Source organism: Manis pentadactyla, chromosome 6 (assembly GCF_030020395.1).
Source record: "Manis pentadactyla isolate mManPen7 chromosome 6, mManPen7.hap1, whole genome shotgun sequence".
Lineage (NCBI taxonomy): Eukaryota > Metazoa > Chordata > Mammalia > Pholidota > Manidae > Manis > Manis pentadactyla.
In genome coordinates this window covers 27,483,008-27,501,801 of record NC_080024.1, presented here as the reverse complement: position 1 = coordinate 27,501,801, position 18,794 = coordinate 27,483,008, and the positions used below count along the sequence as shown (strand labels likewise).

General features: G+C 39.0%; 1 protein-coding gene across 1 annotated transcript in view; it reads right to left on the bottom strand.

Moving 5' to 3' along the window:
* Positions 1 to 18,794, bottom strand: part of LOC130684165 (parathyroid hormone 2 receptor-like) — a 47,526-nt gene that overhangs the window by 26,873 nt on the left and 1,859 nt on the right. The window contains exons 4-6 of the mRNA XM_057504317.1: positions 5,249 to 5,359; positions 4,999 to 5,120; positions 2,619 to 2,766 (exon numbers count right to left, since the gene is read on the bottom strand). Of these exons, the coding sequence (XP_057360300.1) occupies positions 2,619 to 2,766; positions 4,999 to 5,120; positions 5,249 to 5,359 (381 nt within the window). The remainder of the gene's footprint in view (positions 1 to 2,618; positions 2,767 to 4,998; positions 5,121 to 5,248; positions 5,360 to 18,794) is intronic.

Genomic DNA, 18,794 nt, shown 5'->3' with positions numbered 1-18,794 from the left:
ATTATTCTAGTCTCAGAAGATAAAACAATGAACAGATAAATTATATACTTATTTTCCTGAAACTTATATTCCAGTCGTGGAGGCAAAATTAATGACACAACTTCAGTTATCAGTTACAGCTATGAAGAAAAACCATGCATGATGTTCTTCAAAGACTGGTTCAGAAAGGCCTGGCACGGACCCCTTTGCTGTTCTGCTGCCTTGGCTGTGTTTAAAAAGTGTCTGCCTGCCTTTGATTAAGCTTTTCACATTGTTTCATTTGCAGGCCTTTAATCTTCTGTTCTTTTACAATCTCCTGATCAGGCAATTTCTGGAATGATATTCTACACCCATTGATTACTGGTGTTTCAGTTGGAATTATGTTTTAGATGAAAATTATAAGTATTTTAGGCATCATGTCTTAATGAAATTGCTTTTCTCATCCTCTTGTTAGATCCTTATTCAGAAGACTAGCATAGAGACAATCAAAGAATAATAAAAAAATAAAACAGTAATTATCTGGGGGCTCTTCAAGGATGTTTGATCACCTAAAGTTAAAATGATTGGGTCCAAATGAGTAACAAAGGAATCCAAGCAAGTTCTCTTCTCTAGTGAAGCCAGTAAATCACATCATTGGAAGAAAGTATGAAACTGGGGTTCACTATGAATTTTTCTAGCAAAGGATCCTGCAAAGCAGCTATAATGTTTTTGACCATTATTTTTCTTATAGGAATTTTGAAAAATGATCAGAAATTAAAATGGTATTTTAAAATCGGAATCTGTGTTAAGATAAAAGAAAAAAATTGTTTATTAATCAGACTTGAATATTTACTTCATTAAATGGTAGCTGTGCTTTAGTAGCAGAGAGATATTGTTAAAAGAATATTACTACTTTTTTATACATACTTTAGTACATTTTTTTTAAGTATAGAGTTGCAAAGAGAGGGAGAGGGTCAGAAGATAGACCAACTATAGAAATAGCTCTATAAAAATTGGTTATTAGTGTTCTAGATTTTGCTTAATTGAGCATATTTCATGTAAAATGGCTTTTCAAAGTAAGCCTCCATGTAAATCCTACTTGCTTTCATGAATGTTTTCAAACCATTTGATAAAATGAATATTTCAAGTAATGATGTTTTTCTACTAGAGTTGTCATTCCTAGGCCAAATTTTCATGGACAAATTAATAAACAGTGTAAAGGAAGGTAAGAAATTCATGCTTGCATAGAAGCTCCCTGGACTATTTTTTTATTCTCTTTTTCATAGAAAGATTTGAAAACTAATTTCCTGGATTTCATGGGACAAACTCCTGACTTTCAGGAGGGACAGACTGAGAGATATACCCCCAAATAAGAGTTGATGGGAGAGTTAGCTAACAAACCAATAAGTAAATAGAGAAAAAGAAGTTACAAGTGTGACCAGAGGTGTGAAAAATCCAAAAAAATACATTGTAACGAGGACAAATGTCTATATTCATTCTTTAAATTTCTATCGACACCTGTATCAACTTCTAGTAATTATGTAGGTACACGGATATTATTTTGATATAAAGGTAAACTACCAAAAACTGTCGAGGAAATTTCCAAAGTACCCTAAAAAAAATTAAATATACCTTTTTATTTTTAGTAACTGCTAATCAAAGATAAGGAAGAGCCTTAAAACAGACAAGCTGCCTCAGAAATAAAACTTTATTCATGACAATCACTATTTCATAAGAAATGAAATATTACAGTGACTTGACCCTTTCTCTTCTTAAAGGTTATTAATTAACTAACAGGTAATGCAGTGTTCCTTATTTCACATTTTCAATTTTAAAATGATAGTAAGGCAAAACAGGTAAAGGAATACTCTTATTGTGGAGGGAAAAAAACTTTCAAATTTAACCTTAAGCCACTTAGTTCATTCTTTTCCTAATTACCTCATAATTTGGATATTAAAATGGCAATTGAGATCTGCAATTGTTAATCTCATGACTTCTTAATTTTAAACATATATGAGTTGTCATTTCTCTTAAATTTTGACAAACAAACATCCTTTTCTCCACATCATGTTGAGTTAGTGCCTAGTCCAGTAGTCCCTCTAGTACTGATAAGGCATTTTTGGAACATGAGCTGAATATCCCTTTTTTTTACTTACTTGAGCCAAAAATAATTTGGATTATTTTCTTTAATGACATGGTAAGCCTACATAATTTTGTAATTTATTTTGTTAAATGTAGTTAAGATGGTTTTTAAATTCCTTTCTGGCATTTTCATATGATCTAGAAATACAAATGAAAAATGCATCATTACAGTTCAGAAATTCAAAAATCAAATATTAAGGGCGAAATTACTGCTAAAGCAGGGCACCAACCTAAGACATGAGCAGTTCTAAATGTGTATGGCTAACAATGCATTTTTCTCTTACACCAAAGAGTCTTCTCAAGAATCTGGCTTAAAAACACTAACCATAATGGTGAAAAGCTTGTTACCTCTGAGAGGATTATAGACTAGATCTTAATAATTTTCCACAGTCAATAACAAAAGAGAAAGAAGAAGGGGTAAAGATAAAATGGGGAGGGATTATGGCAGGAAAAAGGCTGAAAGAATGCCCTCAAATCCATAATCCATCTTAAAAGAAAAGGAAACATAAATCCCTTACCCCAGCCTATCAAGGTGAAGCTCCACAGGTATTTGGTGTCAGGAAAGAATGCCACGAAGATTAGACTATGCAGGTAGAGACCTTCCACCAAGATCCAATAGTAGTTTGTAGCCAAGAAGTAAATAAACATTACAACAGCAATCTTGCACCCAATTTGTTACAAATAAACCAGAATTGTATCATGTTAGAACTACTGATTGTACTAGATGCCAACATTAGACCACCAAAAAGTGATTCTTTAGTTTCCTTTTTATAATCAAATCTCCTGTACATAAGTAGGTCAAAACTGTTGAAAGAGACCAAAAAAGTTGTTTTAATGTTGCATTTTTAAGACTATGGGTTTGATTCTATTTTTAAAATAAGGTATTTTTTTTTCCTTGAGAAGTTATAAAACATCACTTTTTCTTAATTTTTCCTGTTTATGAAAACAATACATGTTCCTCAAAGAAAAGTATAAAAAACTATAAAGAAGAAAATATCATCCATCATTCTACCACAGACTTATTCTATTCTAGGCCTTTTTAATACCCCCAAAGGCAATGGTTTGAAACAATAACCATTTAATATCTTATGAATCTACGAGTTGGCTAGGTGATTCTGCTGAGCTGGGCCCGTCTCAGCTAACCTTGTCTAGGCTCACTTATAAAGGCTTACTCTCAACTGACACATCATCATTCCCACTTCATTCTATTGGGTAAAATAAGTCACAAAGCCAGACCAGCATCAGAATCAGCAGGGACTACAAAGGGCGAAGGGCAAGGATACAGAAAGGGTATTAATTTGCATGATCAAAGCAACTAATCTACTCTACTAAATTTTCAGATATATTGCTTCAATAACCTAATTAACTGATAACTGGGTGATTCTGTTTACTAAATAACATGAGGACATTTAAGAAGAGATTCAGGTACCATGGAATTTTATTTTAAACAAGTCTTTGGGTCTACGATAAAGGAACTAAATATCATGTGTTTTTAAATCCCATGCTTCTGGTTTTGCCACTAGGCTTTTTACTTTTGAAATTGGTGAGCCATGATAGCTGCTGTGGATCACATATCAAATGCCAATCATGTGCTTTCTCAAGTTCCCATTCCAAAATGTTCTGGAGGAAAGTACACAAGCACTTTTAATAATCCAAGATGATGAGTGATTAGGCATGAGATTTGAGGGCAGAATTGAAGTAGTAAACGTCATTATACAAACTGGTCATTATTTCAGTTAATTCAGAGATAAGCCAAAACAAGTTAACACATATTTAGGTCTTTCAGAAATGTACTGAAGAGCTCATTAAGGTGGCAGTGCTTTGTGTTAGAAAAAAGGAATGTTAAAAAAGGAAGTTCTGACTATTAATGCAAAGCAAATAGAGAAATCTTCCATGTACCACTTCACCTACTGCTCTGCATTCTGTGCTGAAAAAAAGATCATAATGCATAAAGAAAAATGTGTAATTTGAGGAGAGCGTATGTATGATTTATTGTTCTCAGGGTCCTTGTAAAAACTACTTATACATCAATTTATCACATTCACTCCTAGCGTCATATACAGATAGCATCATGCATCTTACAAGGTCTCAGTAATATGAATTTAAGCATGACTTTTAAGCCACCACATACGACTTAAAAGTAACTATCTAGACGGGTTTTTAAAAATCTGTGTGTGATTACTATACTAAAAACAGCACTGAAGAGGAATTTGGAGATGAGGGCTCTGCTTCAGGCCCTGACAACCGTGGGCTGGGTCACTTTGAACAACACTTAATCTCTAGTTCTGTTCTGGGTCGACTCATGTGTAAAATTAAGGTATCATGCTGGAACACCTATAATATACCCCTTGCTCCTCTTTAATTCTACAACTCTAATACACACACACACACACACACACACACACATACACACACTGTATATACTAATGAAATCATCTACTGGCAAATCTTATGAAGCAAAATACATCTCTAAAATACACAGTTCCTCCAGGAATATAGAGTGAGATGAGATGTAGCCATTCATAAGTAACCAAGGAGAAATCATGAATCATGTTACTAACTACTTATATGGATTTTTATACATAATATAGCATAATACAATATATGCTTTTATATATATACATATATATATATATATATATAAGCATATATATACTTATAAGTATGTAAGTATATCTCAGCCAGGTAACTCTAACCTAAACAAAATATCAGAATGTTTCAAGTCCTAGACCTTTCCTTAACCAAATACCTGAAAAGATTCCAAACTTGCTTTTATCTTTTATGCTCTTATGTCATAGAATAAAAGAGTTGTTAAGTATAGTGGTTGACAATGAAGAATTACATAAAAACATTATTCTGCTTTCTCTTAGGGGTTCACAAATACAAAACTACCATTACCTTTCCTGTGCTGAGATCTGGCTGCAGAAAGCGAAGGCAATCTGAATAATTAACCCATGTTTTATTTGAACTGTACATAAAATCCCATGTTCCATTGTGGTTACAATGTCGGAAAGCAACTCCTATAAAGACATAAAGAAAAACCCTGAGATTGTTCAGTTCCCTTAGAGAGCCCACTACCCCCCCCCAAAAAAGTAAATTTATATTCCAAATTAATCAATTTCAGAAAAAGTTCAAAAGAATTCAATACCTTTATGATTAAAATCATAAATATAAGGAGGGCATGGGACAGCTAATGTTTTCCCTGCTCTTCCTCTGGGCCAACAGATGAGCCCATCCCATTCTGGCAAACAATTTCCTTCTGATGAGAAAAAAATTAAGAATCAAATAAACAAAAATGCAGTTAGAACCAGAGAGTAAATACATTCAAAATACAAAATTTCAAGTTCCTGCCTGTAGCAAAATGTAATGCAAACTGGTAGTTTTGGAAACAGTATGGGGTAGATACGACATAAATGTTCCAAAATTCATCCATCTTGTGTCATCAAACACCCATTAATAAAAATATTTGATCTACATAAATTAAAAATGTTTCAGTGATTCAACATAGATGAGTTATAGCAATTAATATATAAAAAACCATTGGAATTCATCGTGAACAACTTCTGCAGTGAAATTCTTCTATCATCATTGTGACTACATTTTTTAATCCTCAATTTTTTAAAATTGCTGTTAAAAAGTATAACACATGAAACAGATTGAACTTCATAGGAAAACTCAAAGACTCGGGTTTGCCTTTTTACCAGAAATGTCTTTGAGTCTAACACTCATCTCAAATGAAAATCTCCTAAGCTCTCCGGATCTCAAGATGCACCCAGAGCCCTATCGATCACTTCTCATAACCCCCACTGCCAACACCCACAGTCCAAGCTGTATCTCCAGCGTGAATTACTGCGAGGGCCTCCAAGGGGTCTTCCTATTTGCAGGAATAGCCCCAGATCCTCCAAAGGCTTCCCATCTCACTCTGCACAAAGGCCAAGTCTTCACAGTGTCTGAAGACCCTCCAGGACCTGCTCTCCCTGCAGCTTCTCTGTTTGACCTTGGCTCCTGCTAAGGTCCCTAAGGTCCTCTTTGCTCTCCCTTGAATAAGTGCCTTTCCCCTGATAGCCTTAAGGCTTAGCCCCTGATTTCCTACAGATTTTTATTCAAATGTCAACTTCTGAGTAAAATTATCCATTTAAAATTACATCCCCAAACACTCCTATCCCTTTTCCTGATGCATTTTTCACCTGAGCTCTTATCACTTTCCAAACACTAAGTGTTATTTTATTAGTTTTCTTAAATCACAGGGTTTAAGGACCCTGAGGGCAGGGAATTTTGCCTGTTCTATTTCCTGTGTTGGCCACCCAGCACTGGTCGGAGCTTAACAAGTCCTCAGTCAGTGTCGACACTGTGTTCTTTAGGACCCCTCCCAGTTAGCTGTGTGTTGAACTTTCAAGAAGAGCATATCCACCATGCCATACCCCAGCTTCCCCAGACACACTACTTTTAAGGAGTTCTGTATTCACTTTTCTATTGCTACCATAATAGATTACCACAAACAAAGCAGCTTCAAATATCCCAAATTTATTATCTCACTTGTTTCTGTAAGTCAGAAGTCCAGTGAGCCTAGCGGGATCTCTGCTTTCAAACTCACAAGGCCAAAATAAAGGGCTGGGCAGGGCTGCATCCCCTTCTGGAGGCTCTGGGAGAGAATCCACTTCCATACGCATTCCAGTTGTTGGCAGAATTCAGTTCCTTGCAGCTGTAGGACTGAGATCCCTGTTTCCCTCTGGCCACCAGCTGAGGGATGTTCCCAACTTCTAGAAGCCACTTGCATTCTTTGGTTCATGGCACCCTTCCTCCATCTTCAAAGACAGTAAGGCAGGTCGAGTCCTTCTCCCATGTCAAGGTTCTCTTCCACTCTCCTTTTCTCTGACTGACTCCTCCACCTTTCTTTTCCACCTTTAAGGGCCCATGTGATGACACTGGGCCCATCCAGATAATCCAGGATAATCTTCCTATTTTAAGGCCTGTAACCGTAACTCCATCTGTAGTGCCCCTTTGCCACATAACACAACATACGCAGGCACAACACGGTGGACATCTTTGGAGAGCCACTGCTCTGCTACCACTACTATCCAGTATAGCTTTCTCAAGTTTTTATTTACCAAATACACTAATCATAGATGAAAATTTTTATTCTAGCTAATATTCATGATGTCAAGTTGTTTTTCAGTTTTGAGTCATCAGCATAATAGAACCTCATGCAAACACCGATCTCTACAGAAAAGAATTCAGCATAAACCTGAAATTAATTTCAGTGTCCACCATATCACGTGGAAACAAATATTTGATTTGCTTTGTGGATTTGTTGACACATAAGAAAAAGAAAATGTCTTCTGTCACCCACAGTTGTTCTTACAAAAGAGGACACTTTCTTGGAAACAGTCTCACTTTGCTCACATATTAAAAGCCTGAACTTTACCAGGCATGCCATGAACTCATCAGGTTGGCTCCTGCTTTTGATGCACAGTTTCACCTGCTTCTTTCCACCATTACCTGCTTTTTGTTTGTCCTCCTTGTTTGAACTGAATACAATGAATCAATCTCTCCCATTAATCTTGCCCTAGACACTTTTCTGCATCTTAGAGCATTCCATATGGTTTTCCATCCATTAACTCCATCATTATTAAGGCATGCTTCCTTATTTATTTAGACTGTCCAATCCTTTACCAGAAATATACTTTGCAATCTAATAAGTTGGACCTGGACATGCATTCCTGTCTTCTTGTATATAACTGCCCCTTGAAAATGTATGTTGCAATGTCATATTAGATTTCCTGGCCAGTTAGTCACATAATGGAATAAGGTCTTCACACAAGTCAAAACCCAATGACCAGTTTCTTGTATAACTATGCAGTTTTTAAACTGCTGTGGGAAACAATCTGCTATTTCCTCACACTCTAAAGGGCACAGTTTTCTAGCTCCCTACGAGACACCACCTCACACACATGCACACCACAGACACACCCCAAATTTGAGAAAACCAATATCCAAAATGTCTCTTTATATCATGTTCATCTCTCTAGTGCCTCTTTGACTTAGGCAGTGGTTAATATTCACAAAAACTTGAAAAGACTGGGGAAGCCATGACCTCACACAGACAATAAACAGATCTTAATTAACATCTACACTTTGATCATCATTTCACATCACATGTGAGCAAATACTTTCATTATTTAGCAAGAAACTAATTAATTGCTTTCATTAGTCAAACCATGGTATTTACACAGAACAATGTAAAATTTGAAGAATCTTTGTCTCTTTTCAGATCTACAGTTACCCATAACACAATGCGACCATACATTTGTGAAGTAGAACTGGGAACAATAATATTTTGGTTTTTGTTTTTAAATACTTGAATAGTTCTATAACTTGGCATTTGCATTTATACTGACTTTTCTTTCTTTCATAGACTGGAGGAAATTTTTTATTTTCTTTTTATTATAAATTATTTTTCATAAATAAAACAGAGGCTATGATATATCAGTCATCTAGAATTGACACTAGTTAATATTTCATTATATTTTACTAGTTAATATTTATTTCATCTGGTTTACTTTTTGCTGTGTTATTTTAATGTAATTTGCAGACAACATAAGAGCTTACTCCTAAATATCTTAATTTTAGGAGAAGTTTAAAAATGAAAAATTTTAAATTAGCTAGTGAATTTGAAATGTCATTCTAGTTTTTGACACATAAAGTGAAGAACTCTGAGTCAGTTTATATATTATTAGGCTTTTTTACTGAAAGGTAAACCAAAGTTTGACCAGATTTAATTCTATCCTATTTGTATGGAGAAAGATCTCAAAGAAAGTATCTTTCCTCTTCTAATATTTGTTCATCTACATGTTTCACATGATTCATACCTCCTCAGATTTGGATGCTACCTAAGTTTCCACCCAGATCTTTTACTCTTTTTATGTATAACTCGTGTGGCACATGACTAATTCAGACTTCCTTGCCTTTGCCCATCCTATTCCCTCTCCCAGGAGTGTCTTTTTACTTCCTCTTGTACACATCTAATTACTGCTCCTTTATTTTAAGATGTAATGATTTTTCTTCCAGAAAGCCTCCTCTAATCCCTCCCTGATGAATTAAGATGCTCTTGCAATGGTTCGATAGTTGTGATACCTCTGCTGCTGAACTGACACACATACTGACAGGTGCGCACCTCCCATACCAGGTCATCTCCTGGAGCAAAGATGGAACCTGATTCATTTTCTCCAGTGCTTACTATAGAAGCAACCCACGGTGGGCATATAATATATTTTTGAACTGTTAAAACAATGCTGAAGATGATCATGTTAGCCTAGGTAACCTCTAAGATATCTTCAACCTCAAAATGGTGATGTTATTCCTTATTAGGAGACCTGCGTGCTTGAAATTTCAAGTCAGTGTTCTACAGAGGTAGCATGAATGGTTCCCTTTTCTTACACTATTAATCTAGCCATTTAGAGAAGTCCTTCCTAATACACAATGTCTACAAAGGCTGGATTAATATAAAAACCTTCTTTCTTAAAGCATGGCTTAGCTGTCTATAAACCAAAGGACTGGAAATTATTCCAGAGGGCCAGTGGACACTGCATTTGGGGTATACCCTGGAGGCCTCTATTCACCTGCTGGCTTGGAGTTTGGATTTTGACTGTGTTCAGGTGACAAAAGATGAGTGTCTCCTGATAAAGTTTTAAAATTGGACTGAAAACTCCTGTAAAAGGTCAGAATGCCCCCTAAAAAAGACTCCCTTAGTGAGTGAACAAGAAACAAAACTATGATTGGCTCATTTCACTATTGGCTCCATTTACAGTTGTAATAGGAAACAATGGAGAAAAAAATTCTTCTCTGATATTCTAACCACAAGCCCACATTTATGTGATCTCTAAACTCAGTTTAAAGTGGACTTAGGTCAATAGTTCCTCTAGGTACCTTGTAGAAGCAAAAAGAATTTTTTTCTGGAGGAAGGCAATTCAAACGAATACCTCATGAGTTCTTTGCCATGAATCATTACACATAGAAGGAAATAAGCCACCGTGTGCAGTAGTCAGCACTGACAAGCAAAGTCTGTGGATATTATAATTATCAAATGCAGAATATAAAATATGTTTAGGAAAAAAAGAGAAGAGATTAAAACCATATTGAAGATACAAAAGACTATCAAAATTAAATATAAAGATTCCAAAGTGAAAATAATATAATAAGACTATCAGAATTAACTGAGTGGATGGATTAAACTGCCATTAGACAAAGCTGAACAAAAAGGTGTCAAATGGGAAAATATATTTGAAGAAATTAAAAAAACAGCAGTCGATACAGAAAGAAAAGGAAAATATATGACATGAAGATACAAAGTATAGAGAGAAAATTTGCCTATTTTATTAAAGTTCCAGAAGGACAGAATAAAAGAATGGGAGAGAGAAAATATTCAAAAATAAAACAGCGAATCATTATCAGACTCTAGAGATCAAATGAATCCATACATGGATACAGAATGAAACTGCAGAATGTCAAAGTCAAAGAAAAGCTCTTAAAAGGAGCCAGAGGAGAAAAAAACTAATCATCAACAAACACTGAGAACTGATTTGTCAAAAATAATATAAGCTAGAGAGAAAAGATGAAATAATATTCAGGAGCTAAAAGTAAGTAATTATCAACCAAGGACCATATATCCAAAAGAGTGTCTTGGGAGATTGGGACTGAAATAAATACCTTTCCAGATAAACAAAAATTGATTGTTCACTATAAGCAGATTCTAACATAAAGAATTTCTAAAACAGGCATATTTCAAGAAGAATAAAAACTATAATAACATATTAAAACTGTATAAAAGTAAAATTCTATGACAATAACAAAATTTGGAAGTAATTAAATATTTTGAATTTCTTATATTACTTGGGAGGGGGAAGTCATTAACTTTAACCTTTATTAAATTAAATTATATGAAAATAATTTCTAGGTAAATCACTAAATTCAATATATATCTTCTAAAATAGTAGGGGAAGAGACAATGAAATAAGGAAAGAAGTCCCAATCAATCCAAAAGAAGCCAAAAGAAGGTGCAGGTGGGAAGTGGAAGGGACACATAGGAAGAGCTAGTGAAATGAAAAGCCCAAATAAGATGGTAGAATTAAATTCAAGTACTGTATGTTAAAAATTAAAATCAACATAAATGGCTAAACTCTTCAGTTAAGAGACAAAGACTATCAGAATAGATAACAAGAAAAAAGTCCACCTGTGTCTTGTTTTACAAAAGACACTCCCAAAACAAAAGTATACAGTACCGCGTTCGCCCCTTGTTGCGGTGACGACAGCGATACGTACACAGACCTGGTTCACTTCAGTTGTTTATTGTTGCTCGGAAGGCCGGGAGAAGGTGAGTGAGAAGAAGCAACAGCCGGGGGGAGCGAATGAGAAGAAGAATGAGGGGAGAGAGGGAGACAGAGATTGAGAGAGTGGGAAAGAGAGTGAGTGAGTGAGAGAGAGAGTGAGAGAGTGAGTGAGTGAGAGAGTGCTTCTCTTTCCTGCTTATGCCTTACATAAAGGAAGCTGGCCTATGGTGATCAAGATCATGCAAGCCTATAGGAGCAACTTCCTTATGCTAATGCCACCAAACCAGGCAGGGTGGCGCCCAGGAAGCGTGCGCCACCTTAGGGCATTGGTCAACTAGAGTGGAAGGGCGGTGTTCAGCCATAGTGGGACTCAGCCTCGGCCGTAGGCCGGCCCCTACATCTCCCCCTTTTTTGTTTTTTAGCACAATGAGGCTCGGGGACCATGCCTGTCTTAGGTTGTCAGGGAGGTGCAGCATCCTTACCCGTCATAAGGCAACAGACAGCTAAGGTCTGCACCCTGTCTTAGGTTGGTATGCGTACCTCCTGATCTTACCCGTCTTTGACTACTGGTCCAACATATTGTGCTACACCCTAGGGGAGATGCCTTCTTCTATAGCTGCCATGGCCTGCACCAGAGCCATCCGCACTTTCCGATGTTGCCGTTGCATGGAACAGAACACCCATGCCTGACCAGGCTTTGGTGGCATTTAGCATGGCTTCAGCAAACTGAGCTACAGACAACGCCTCTAACTTTTGGGGACTAACATTCAATATTTCTTGCCATAGCTGAGTGGTGAGCACATCAAACTCACTGGACCAATTGGTGGATAACATCTTGCCTAATTCCCTGGACAGATTGGCAGCTTTAGAGAGGTTATGAAAAGGAATGCCAGCAACACATAGAGCTGTCAAAAGGCAGATATGGGAGATTAAGTGTACTATAGGTAGAGAAAAAGGCAGGAAAGGTATGTGCAGTTTCAGTCACCGGGAGTGGAATAGGCCAAGCCTTCACCAGACCCCATAGTTCTCTGGGTTCCGCTATCGCCTGCTGAAGAATCAGTAGCAGGATGAGCATCAGTGGCATCGGCATCTCGCACTTCCGGTTCTGGTCTTGCCACTCTCCGTGTCAGGCGTTCAGGCACCCAGATGGGATTGTTTCGGTCCTGTGGGAAAACACAAACAGAGCCTCGGCTCCAGATTAACACTGGATCCGGGCCTTTCCATGATCCTTCCAATACATCCTTCCACATAACTGCGGGCATGTCTTTAGGCCTGGAACGGCGATTATGCCGCTCTGCTGCACTGTGGCCATCTTTGTCCAATGTCAAAAAATTTAAAATGAACAATATGATGTTAAGTTTGTCTCTGGGGGATCTGAAGTCTGCCCCTATTCCCCCTTTTTGTTTATAGAGAACATTTTTAAGGGTCAGGTTGGCGCGCTCTACCACGCCTTGCCCTTGAGGGTTATAGGGAATGCCCGTGGTGTGGGTGATATCCATTGTTTTTAAAAAGCTGAGGAGCGACTGGGATGTATATGCTGGCCCATTGTCAGTTTTTAAATGTTTGGGCTTTCCCCAGGCCGAAAATGCCTGGAGGCAGTGAGATATGACATCTCTAGATTTTTCTCCTGTATGGCAAGAGGCAAAAATGATGCCTGAGCAGGTGTCTACAGACACATGGACATATTTCATCTTACCGAATTCTGGAATATGGGTAACATCCATTTGCCAAATGTGATTGGGGAGTAGCCCCTTTGGATTAACTCCTTCTGAGATGGAGGGTAGGAGTGTGACACACCATTTGAAACTGACTACTATGGCTCTTGCTTGGTCTCTAGTAATATTATATTTTAGGCGAAGGGTATGTGCATTGACATGGAATTGTTTGTGAAATTGAGCAGCTTGTTCTACAGGGTCAAATAGAACTAAGATGTTAAACTCACGGGTCAGGGCATCGGCACGTCTGTTTCCCTCAGCAATGGGTCCTGGGAGGGAAGTGTGGGCTCTTACATGTCCAATAAAGAAAGGTTCTGATCGAGTCCATATTAGTTGTTGTAGCTTTCTAAAAATGTTGGCAACGGGGGAAGACTGGCTAATATAACTTACATTCTCTAAGATGGACACAGCAGTCACTACATACTGACTATCTGCTAAAAGGTTAAAAGGTTCCTGTGAGAAAAGCGTAAAGGCTTGTGCTACAGCCAACAGCTCTGTTTGTTGGGCTGAAGTGGTTGGAAAACTGAATGTCCAAGATTGGTCACCAGTGACCACAGTCCCAATGCCATTCTTTGACCCATCAGTGAACACCACCTTGGCTTTGGGTATGGGATTACATCTTGTGTTTTTAGGAAAGATGACGGGATTAGAGAGGCAGAACTGTAGCCAAGGATGTTTTGGGTAGTGGTTGTCAAAGGAAGCATTGGTGATGGTGTAAGCAACAGCCCATGCATCACAGCATGCAGTAAGACATTCAATCTGCTCAGCAGTATAAGGCGTTATTATCATGTTTGGGGGAATCCCAAATGTTTTTATAGCTGTCCTGATTCCCTTGATGATCAAATCAGCTATACTCTGAGGATACCATCTTAATGTTTTTCCTGGAGAGTGGGCCAGATATACCCAGAGAATTGGCCCTTCCTGCCAAAGTACCCCTGTTGGGCTATTATTACTGGGTATCACTATAAGGAATAGCAATTTGCCATAGTCTATTCTATCTACCTGGGCAAGCTGCAAGCGGGATTGGACTAGGCTCAAGGCTTCCTTGGCTCGCTTACTGAGAGAGCACGGAGATGATAAATCAGAATCGCCCTTCAGTGTCTCATATAATGGACTGAGCTCTTCATCTGTAAGCTTTAGGAATGGCCTTACCCAATTTATATCTCCAAGTAGTTTTTGAAAATCATTAGGGGTTTTTAATTGATCTGTTGTTATGGTCATTTTTAATGGCCTAGCAATAGTATCTTCCAATTTAATTCCTAAATACTGTTTGGTGCAAGTTGCCTGTATTTTCTCTGGTGCTAGTTCCAGACCCCATATCTTAAAGTGTGCTTGCATGAAGCAGAGGGCTTCTTCTACTTTACTATTCTTTTCATGACATAAGAGAATATCATCCATATAATGATAGATAATTACATCAGGGAACTTTTTTCTAACTTCTGCCAGGGCCTCATGCACATACAACTGGCACATAGTAGGGCTATTTGCCATGCCTTGTGGCAACACTTTCCACTCATACCGCTCATCTGGGCAATCATGGTTGATGGCTGGTACAGTGAAGGCAAACTTTTTACAGTCCTCAGAATGAAGAGGGATGGAAAAGAAACAATCTTTGATATCTATTACAATTGATTTCCAACCTTTTGGCAGGGCCATAGGCAATGGTAAACCTAATTGCACTGATCCCATGAGAATCATCTGATTATTTACAGCTCTTAAATCATGCAGCAATCTCCATTTTCCTGACTTCTTTCTTATGACAAATATGGGTGTATTAAATGGGGAAGTAGAACTTTGAAGATGCCCTGCGGCAATTTGCTCTTGCACTAATGTGTCATTGATGTCCCTGCAAACTTTGAGGTACACATTTAAATCTTTATTTTTCCAAGGCCTGATAGCCTCTTTACACCATTTATTTGCTTGCTCATAGGCCAACTGTTTTACTAGGGGCATTGCTGTGTCAACATCTCCAAATATACGGCCTGCAGTTTGCATTAACTTTGCCAAGAAGTCTGCATAAGGCTCATTTGGTCCTTGGAGTACTTTAGATAATTGACCCTGTAAATCACCAATGCCCTGGAGTGTTTTCCAGGCCTTGACAGCTGCTGTAGCTATTTGCATATACACAGCAGGAGGGTAATTTATCTGATTATGCTGTCCTAGGTAAGGTCCTGTGCCCATTAGCATCTCTAGGTTCCACTGATTGTTCCCTGCAGCAGCGTTGCGCCGGGCAGTGTCTTGAGAAAGCTCTGCTCACGCAGTTTTGAATAGCAGGTACTGACCTCCAGTAAGGCATGCTCAGGCTACATTAGCCCAATCATCTGGTGTTAGATTCTGAGTGGCTAATGACTCCACTATGGCCACAGTGAACGCTGCTTGCACTCTATAGGTGATGGCAGCTTCCTTTAGGCTTTTAACAAGCTTAAAATCTAGGGCTTGATGGTATCTTTGCTGGGTGTTTGGATCTTCTATTACTGGGAAGGCTGCATTCCCCTCCATGTTTAGCCATTCCCTCCATCTATTCTTGCCCAATTGTTCTTGGCACCCCTGGCCACCACAATATGAGTAACTCTGGTAAAGGGGTGGCTCTGCTCTATAGGTTGGAGAGCAAAATGGATAATCTGGGGCGGTTGGCACAATCTCTTCTACCTTACTGCTCTTATTGGGAAGAGGGGCTGAGCTAGTCTCTCCTTCCTCTCTGCTTATTCTCAGTCGGCTCAGTGAGGAGCACAATGTGGGCCGATGTCCTCTCTGAGCAGCCCTAGCCTCTAACTCTTCTCCTGATAATTCTTGGTCCTCTTCCTCATCAGAGGACCCCCCCTGTGTAGATCCACTTTCAGATGCTCTCGCAGAGGCTCTTTCCTCTTTCACTTCCTCAAGAATCTCCTCTCCCTCCCTTATGGCTTCTCTACAACTAGGTTTATTCTCCTTTAGGCAGCTCTTAACCAGCCCCCATATGGGGAGCGTCCCAGCCGGGAGCGGCTCCCTGCGATCTGCGCTGCGCAGATCCTCGCCTAACTTTTCCCACACGGGGGTAGTGATTCTTCCTGCATCTAGGAACCACGGAGCATGCTTCTCCACCGTGTGGAGGAAAGCCCTTGCGGTTTTTGTTTTTAATGAGGTTCCGTTGGCCCTCAGGAGTGCTCTCAAAGGCTCTTCTACTCTAATTCGAGACTCTTCAGATCCCATGTTAGCGATTAAAGGATAAAAGGCTACTTCTAAGTTTATGGGTAAAGGGAACTCTTATCGCTAACCTGCATTCGTCGCTATACCGCGAACTTTCCTTGCTTCGTCGCTTTCCCGCGAACTTTCCTGGCTTCGTCGCTTTCCCGCGAACTTTCCTGGCTTCGTCGCTATCCCGCGAACTTTCACTGGCGCCCTAACTTTTCATAACATTTTTGACAAAACAAAACAGTACAACAAAGAACACTATGACGGACAGACAAAACAGAAATCCCCACCACAGCCGCTTGCTATCTCCTTTCCTACTCCTACATTTGCTTTGCTCGTTGGTCCACTCACCCTTCTCATCTGAGGCGCCTTCCCGAGCAATCCTTCCGAACGGGGTCCACAGGTACTGCTTCAGGGTAAGAAGCTCTATGGCGTCCGCGTCCGTCAGTTTTCTCCTCTGGGTGGTTGGAGAAAAACTCCCGGGTTTCGGCACCAGATACCGCGTTCGCCCCTTGTTGCGGTGACGACAGCGATACGTACACAGACCTGGTTCACTTCAGTTGTTTATTGTTGCTCGGAAGGCCGGGAGAAGGTGAGTGAGAAGAAGCAACAGCCGGGGGGAGCGAATGAGAAGAAGAATGAGGGGAGAGAGGGAGACAGAGATTGAGAGAGTGGGAAAGAGAGTGAGTGAGTGAGAGAGAGAGTGAGAGAGTGAGTGAGTGAGAGAGTGCTTCTCTTTCCTGCTTATGCCTTACATAAAGGAAGCTGGCCTATGGTGATCAAGATCATGCAAGCCTATAGGAGCAACTTCCTTATGCTAATGCCACCAAACCAGGCAGGGTGGCGCCCAGGAAGCGTGCGCCACCTTAGGGCATTGGTCAACTAGAGTGGAAGGGCGGTGTTCAGCCATAGTGGGACTCAGCCTCGGCCGTAGGCCGGCCCCTACAATACAGAAAAGTTTAATAAACAAATGGGAAAAGAGAGAGAGTTGTTGAATGGATTTGGAGGGTCAATTTTGTATGATGAAAAATTTCTGGTGATTGGTTGCACAACAATGTGAATACACTTAATGCTACTGAAGTGTACACTTAAAAATGTTTAAGAATGGTAAATTTTATGTTATGTTTTATGTATTTTGTTATGTGTATTTTACCACAACTAAAATTCTTAAAGGATTAGAAAAGATGCAAGGCAAATACCAAGAAAGAAACCAGTTTATTAAATATTGTTATTTTTAATATAATAATTTTATATTGTATATTATTTACTATTTAAAGCAATGTAAACTAGAGGTATGGAGGGCTGCTTCATATGAATAAAAGGTTTAATTTACCAGGAAATAGAACTTTTCTAAACTTGTATATCCCAATAGCATATTTTTAAAATACATGAACCAAAAAATCCACCATCGTACTTAGAGATTTTAAAATATATATCTCAGTAAATAATAGGTCAAGCACAGATGAAAAATCTTTATGAATACAGAATACATGAACCATATTACCAATAAGCTCAACCCAGTGGACACTATAATACACTCTACTCAGAAACTGGAGAACACATATTCCTTTGAAGACTACATGGAACATTTATCAAAACTGTCCACAATATAAGACATTAAGTCTCAACATACTTTTAAAAATCAGTATCATGCAGACAACATTCTCTGATCATACCAATTGAGAAATTAATCATAATTTTTTTTATATTTGAAGACTAGAATGAAGCAGATATCAAACTACATTTTTGGTTATGAAGAACAGCTTTTAAGGACCTTATCTGTCCATTCAGTTTGTTGGGATCTTAGGGGGCTTGGTAAATAGCACCTCCCTTTTAAAATAAATTTTCCTTGAATATATTCAACTATCAAAGCGAAGCATTTTCCCATATAAAACACTATAACTTTCCCACTACTCTAAAGCAGTCCAATAAATATCTTCACCCAAAGACCCCAATGAGAACTCTGAGCGACCACCAGGTCCCAGGGAGCACAAGCCACAGGTCCCCGAGCAGCTGCAACGGTAGAGGCACCCGCACCCACAAGCACCAACACTGCCACAAGCTCACCTGGAGTTTTGTGGTTTCATTTTTGTAGTTTCTTACTTGAATCTGGAACTAATTGGGAAGTTACATAAGGAGTGGAGCAGACAGAGATAAAATGATCATTTTATTAAGAAGGAAGTTTTTTGGAGAACAGTAGGTGCATGTAAATTGGCTTGTCTGCTCTCCTGATTTTATATACTACCCCAAACAGCAGCCAGTAGCCACAGGTGCAGAGCTTGCCCCTCCAAGCTCACTGCAGTCAAGGGCAAACCAGCATGCACGCTCTCTGCAGGCAGACAGATCCCAGGGAGGCGCCTGAGGAAGAGGCTGATGTGCACACGCCCAGCTGCTAGTCCCAAACAAATCAGACAAATCACTCCTTCCATAGAGAGGGAAGAGCTTTTCGGCTAAAGAGATGAAAAGAGCGCTACTCTGCTCT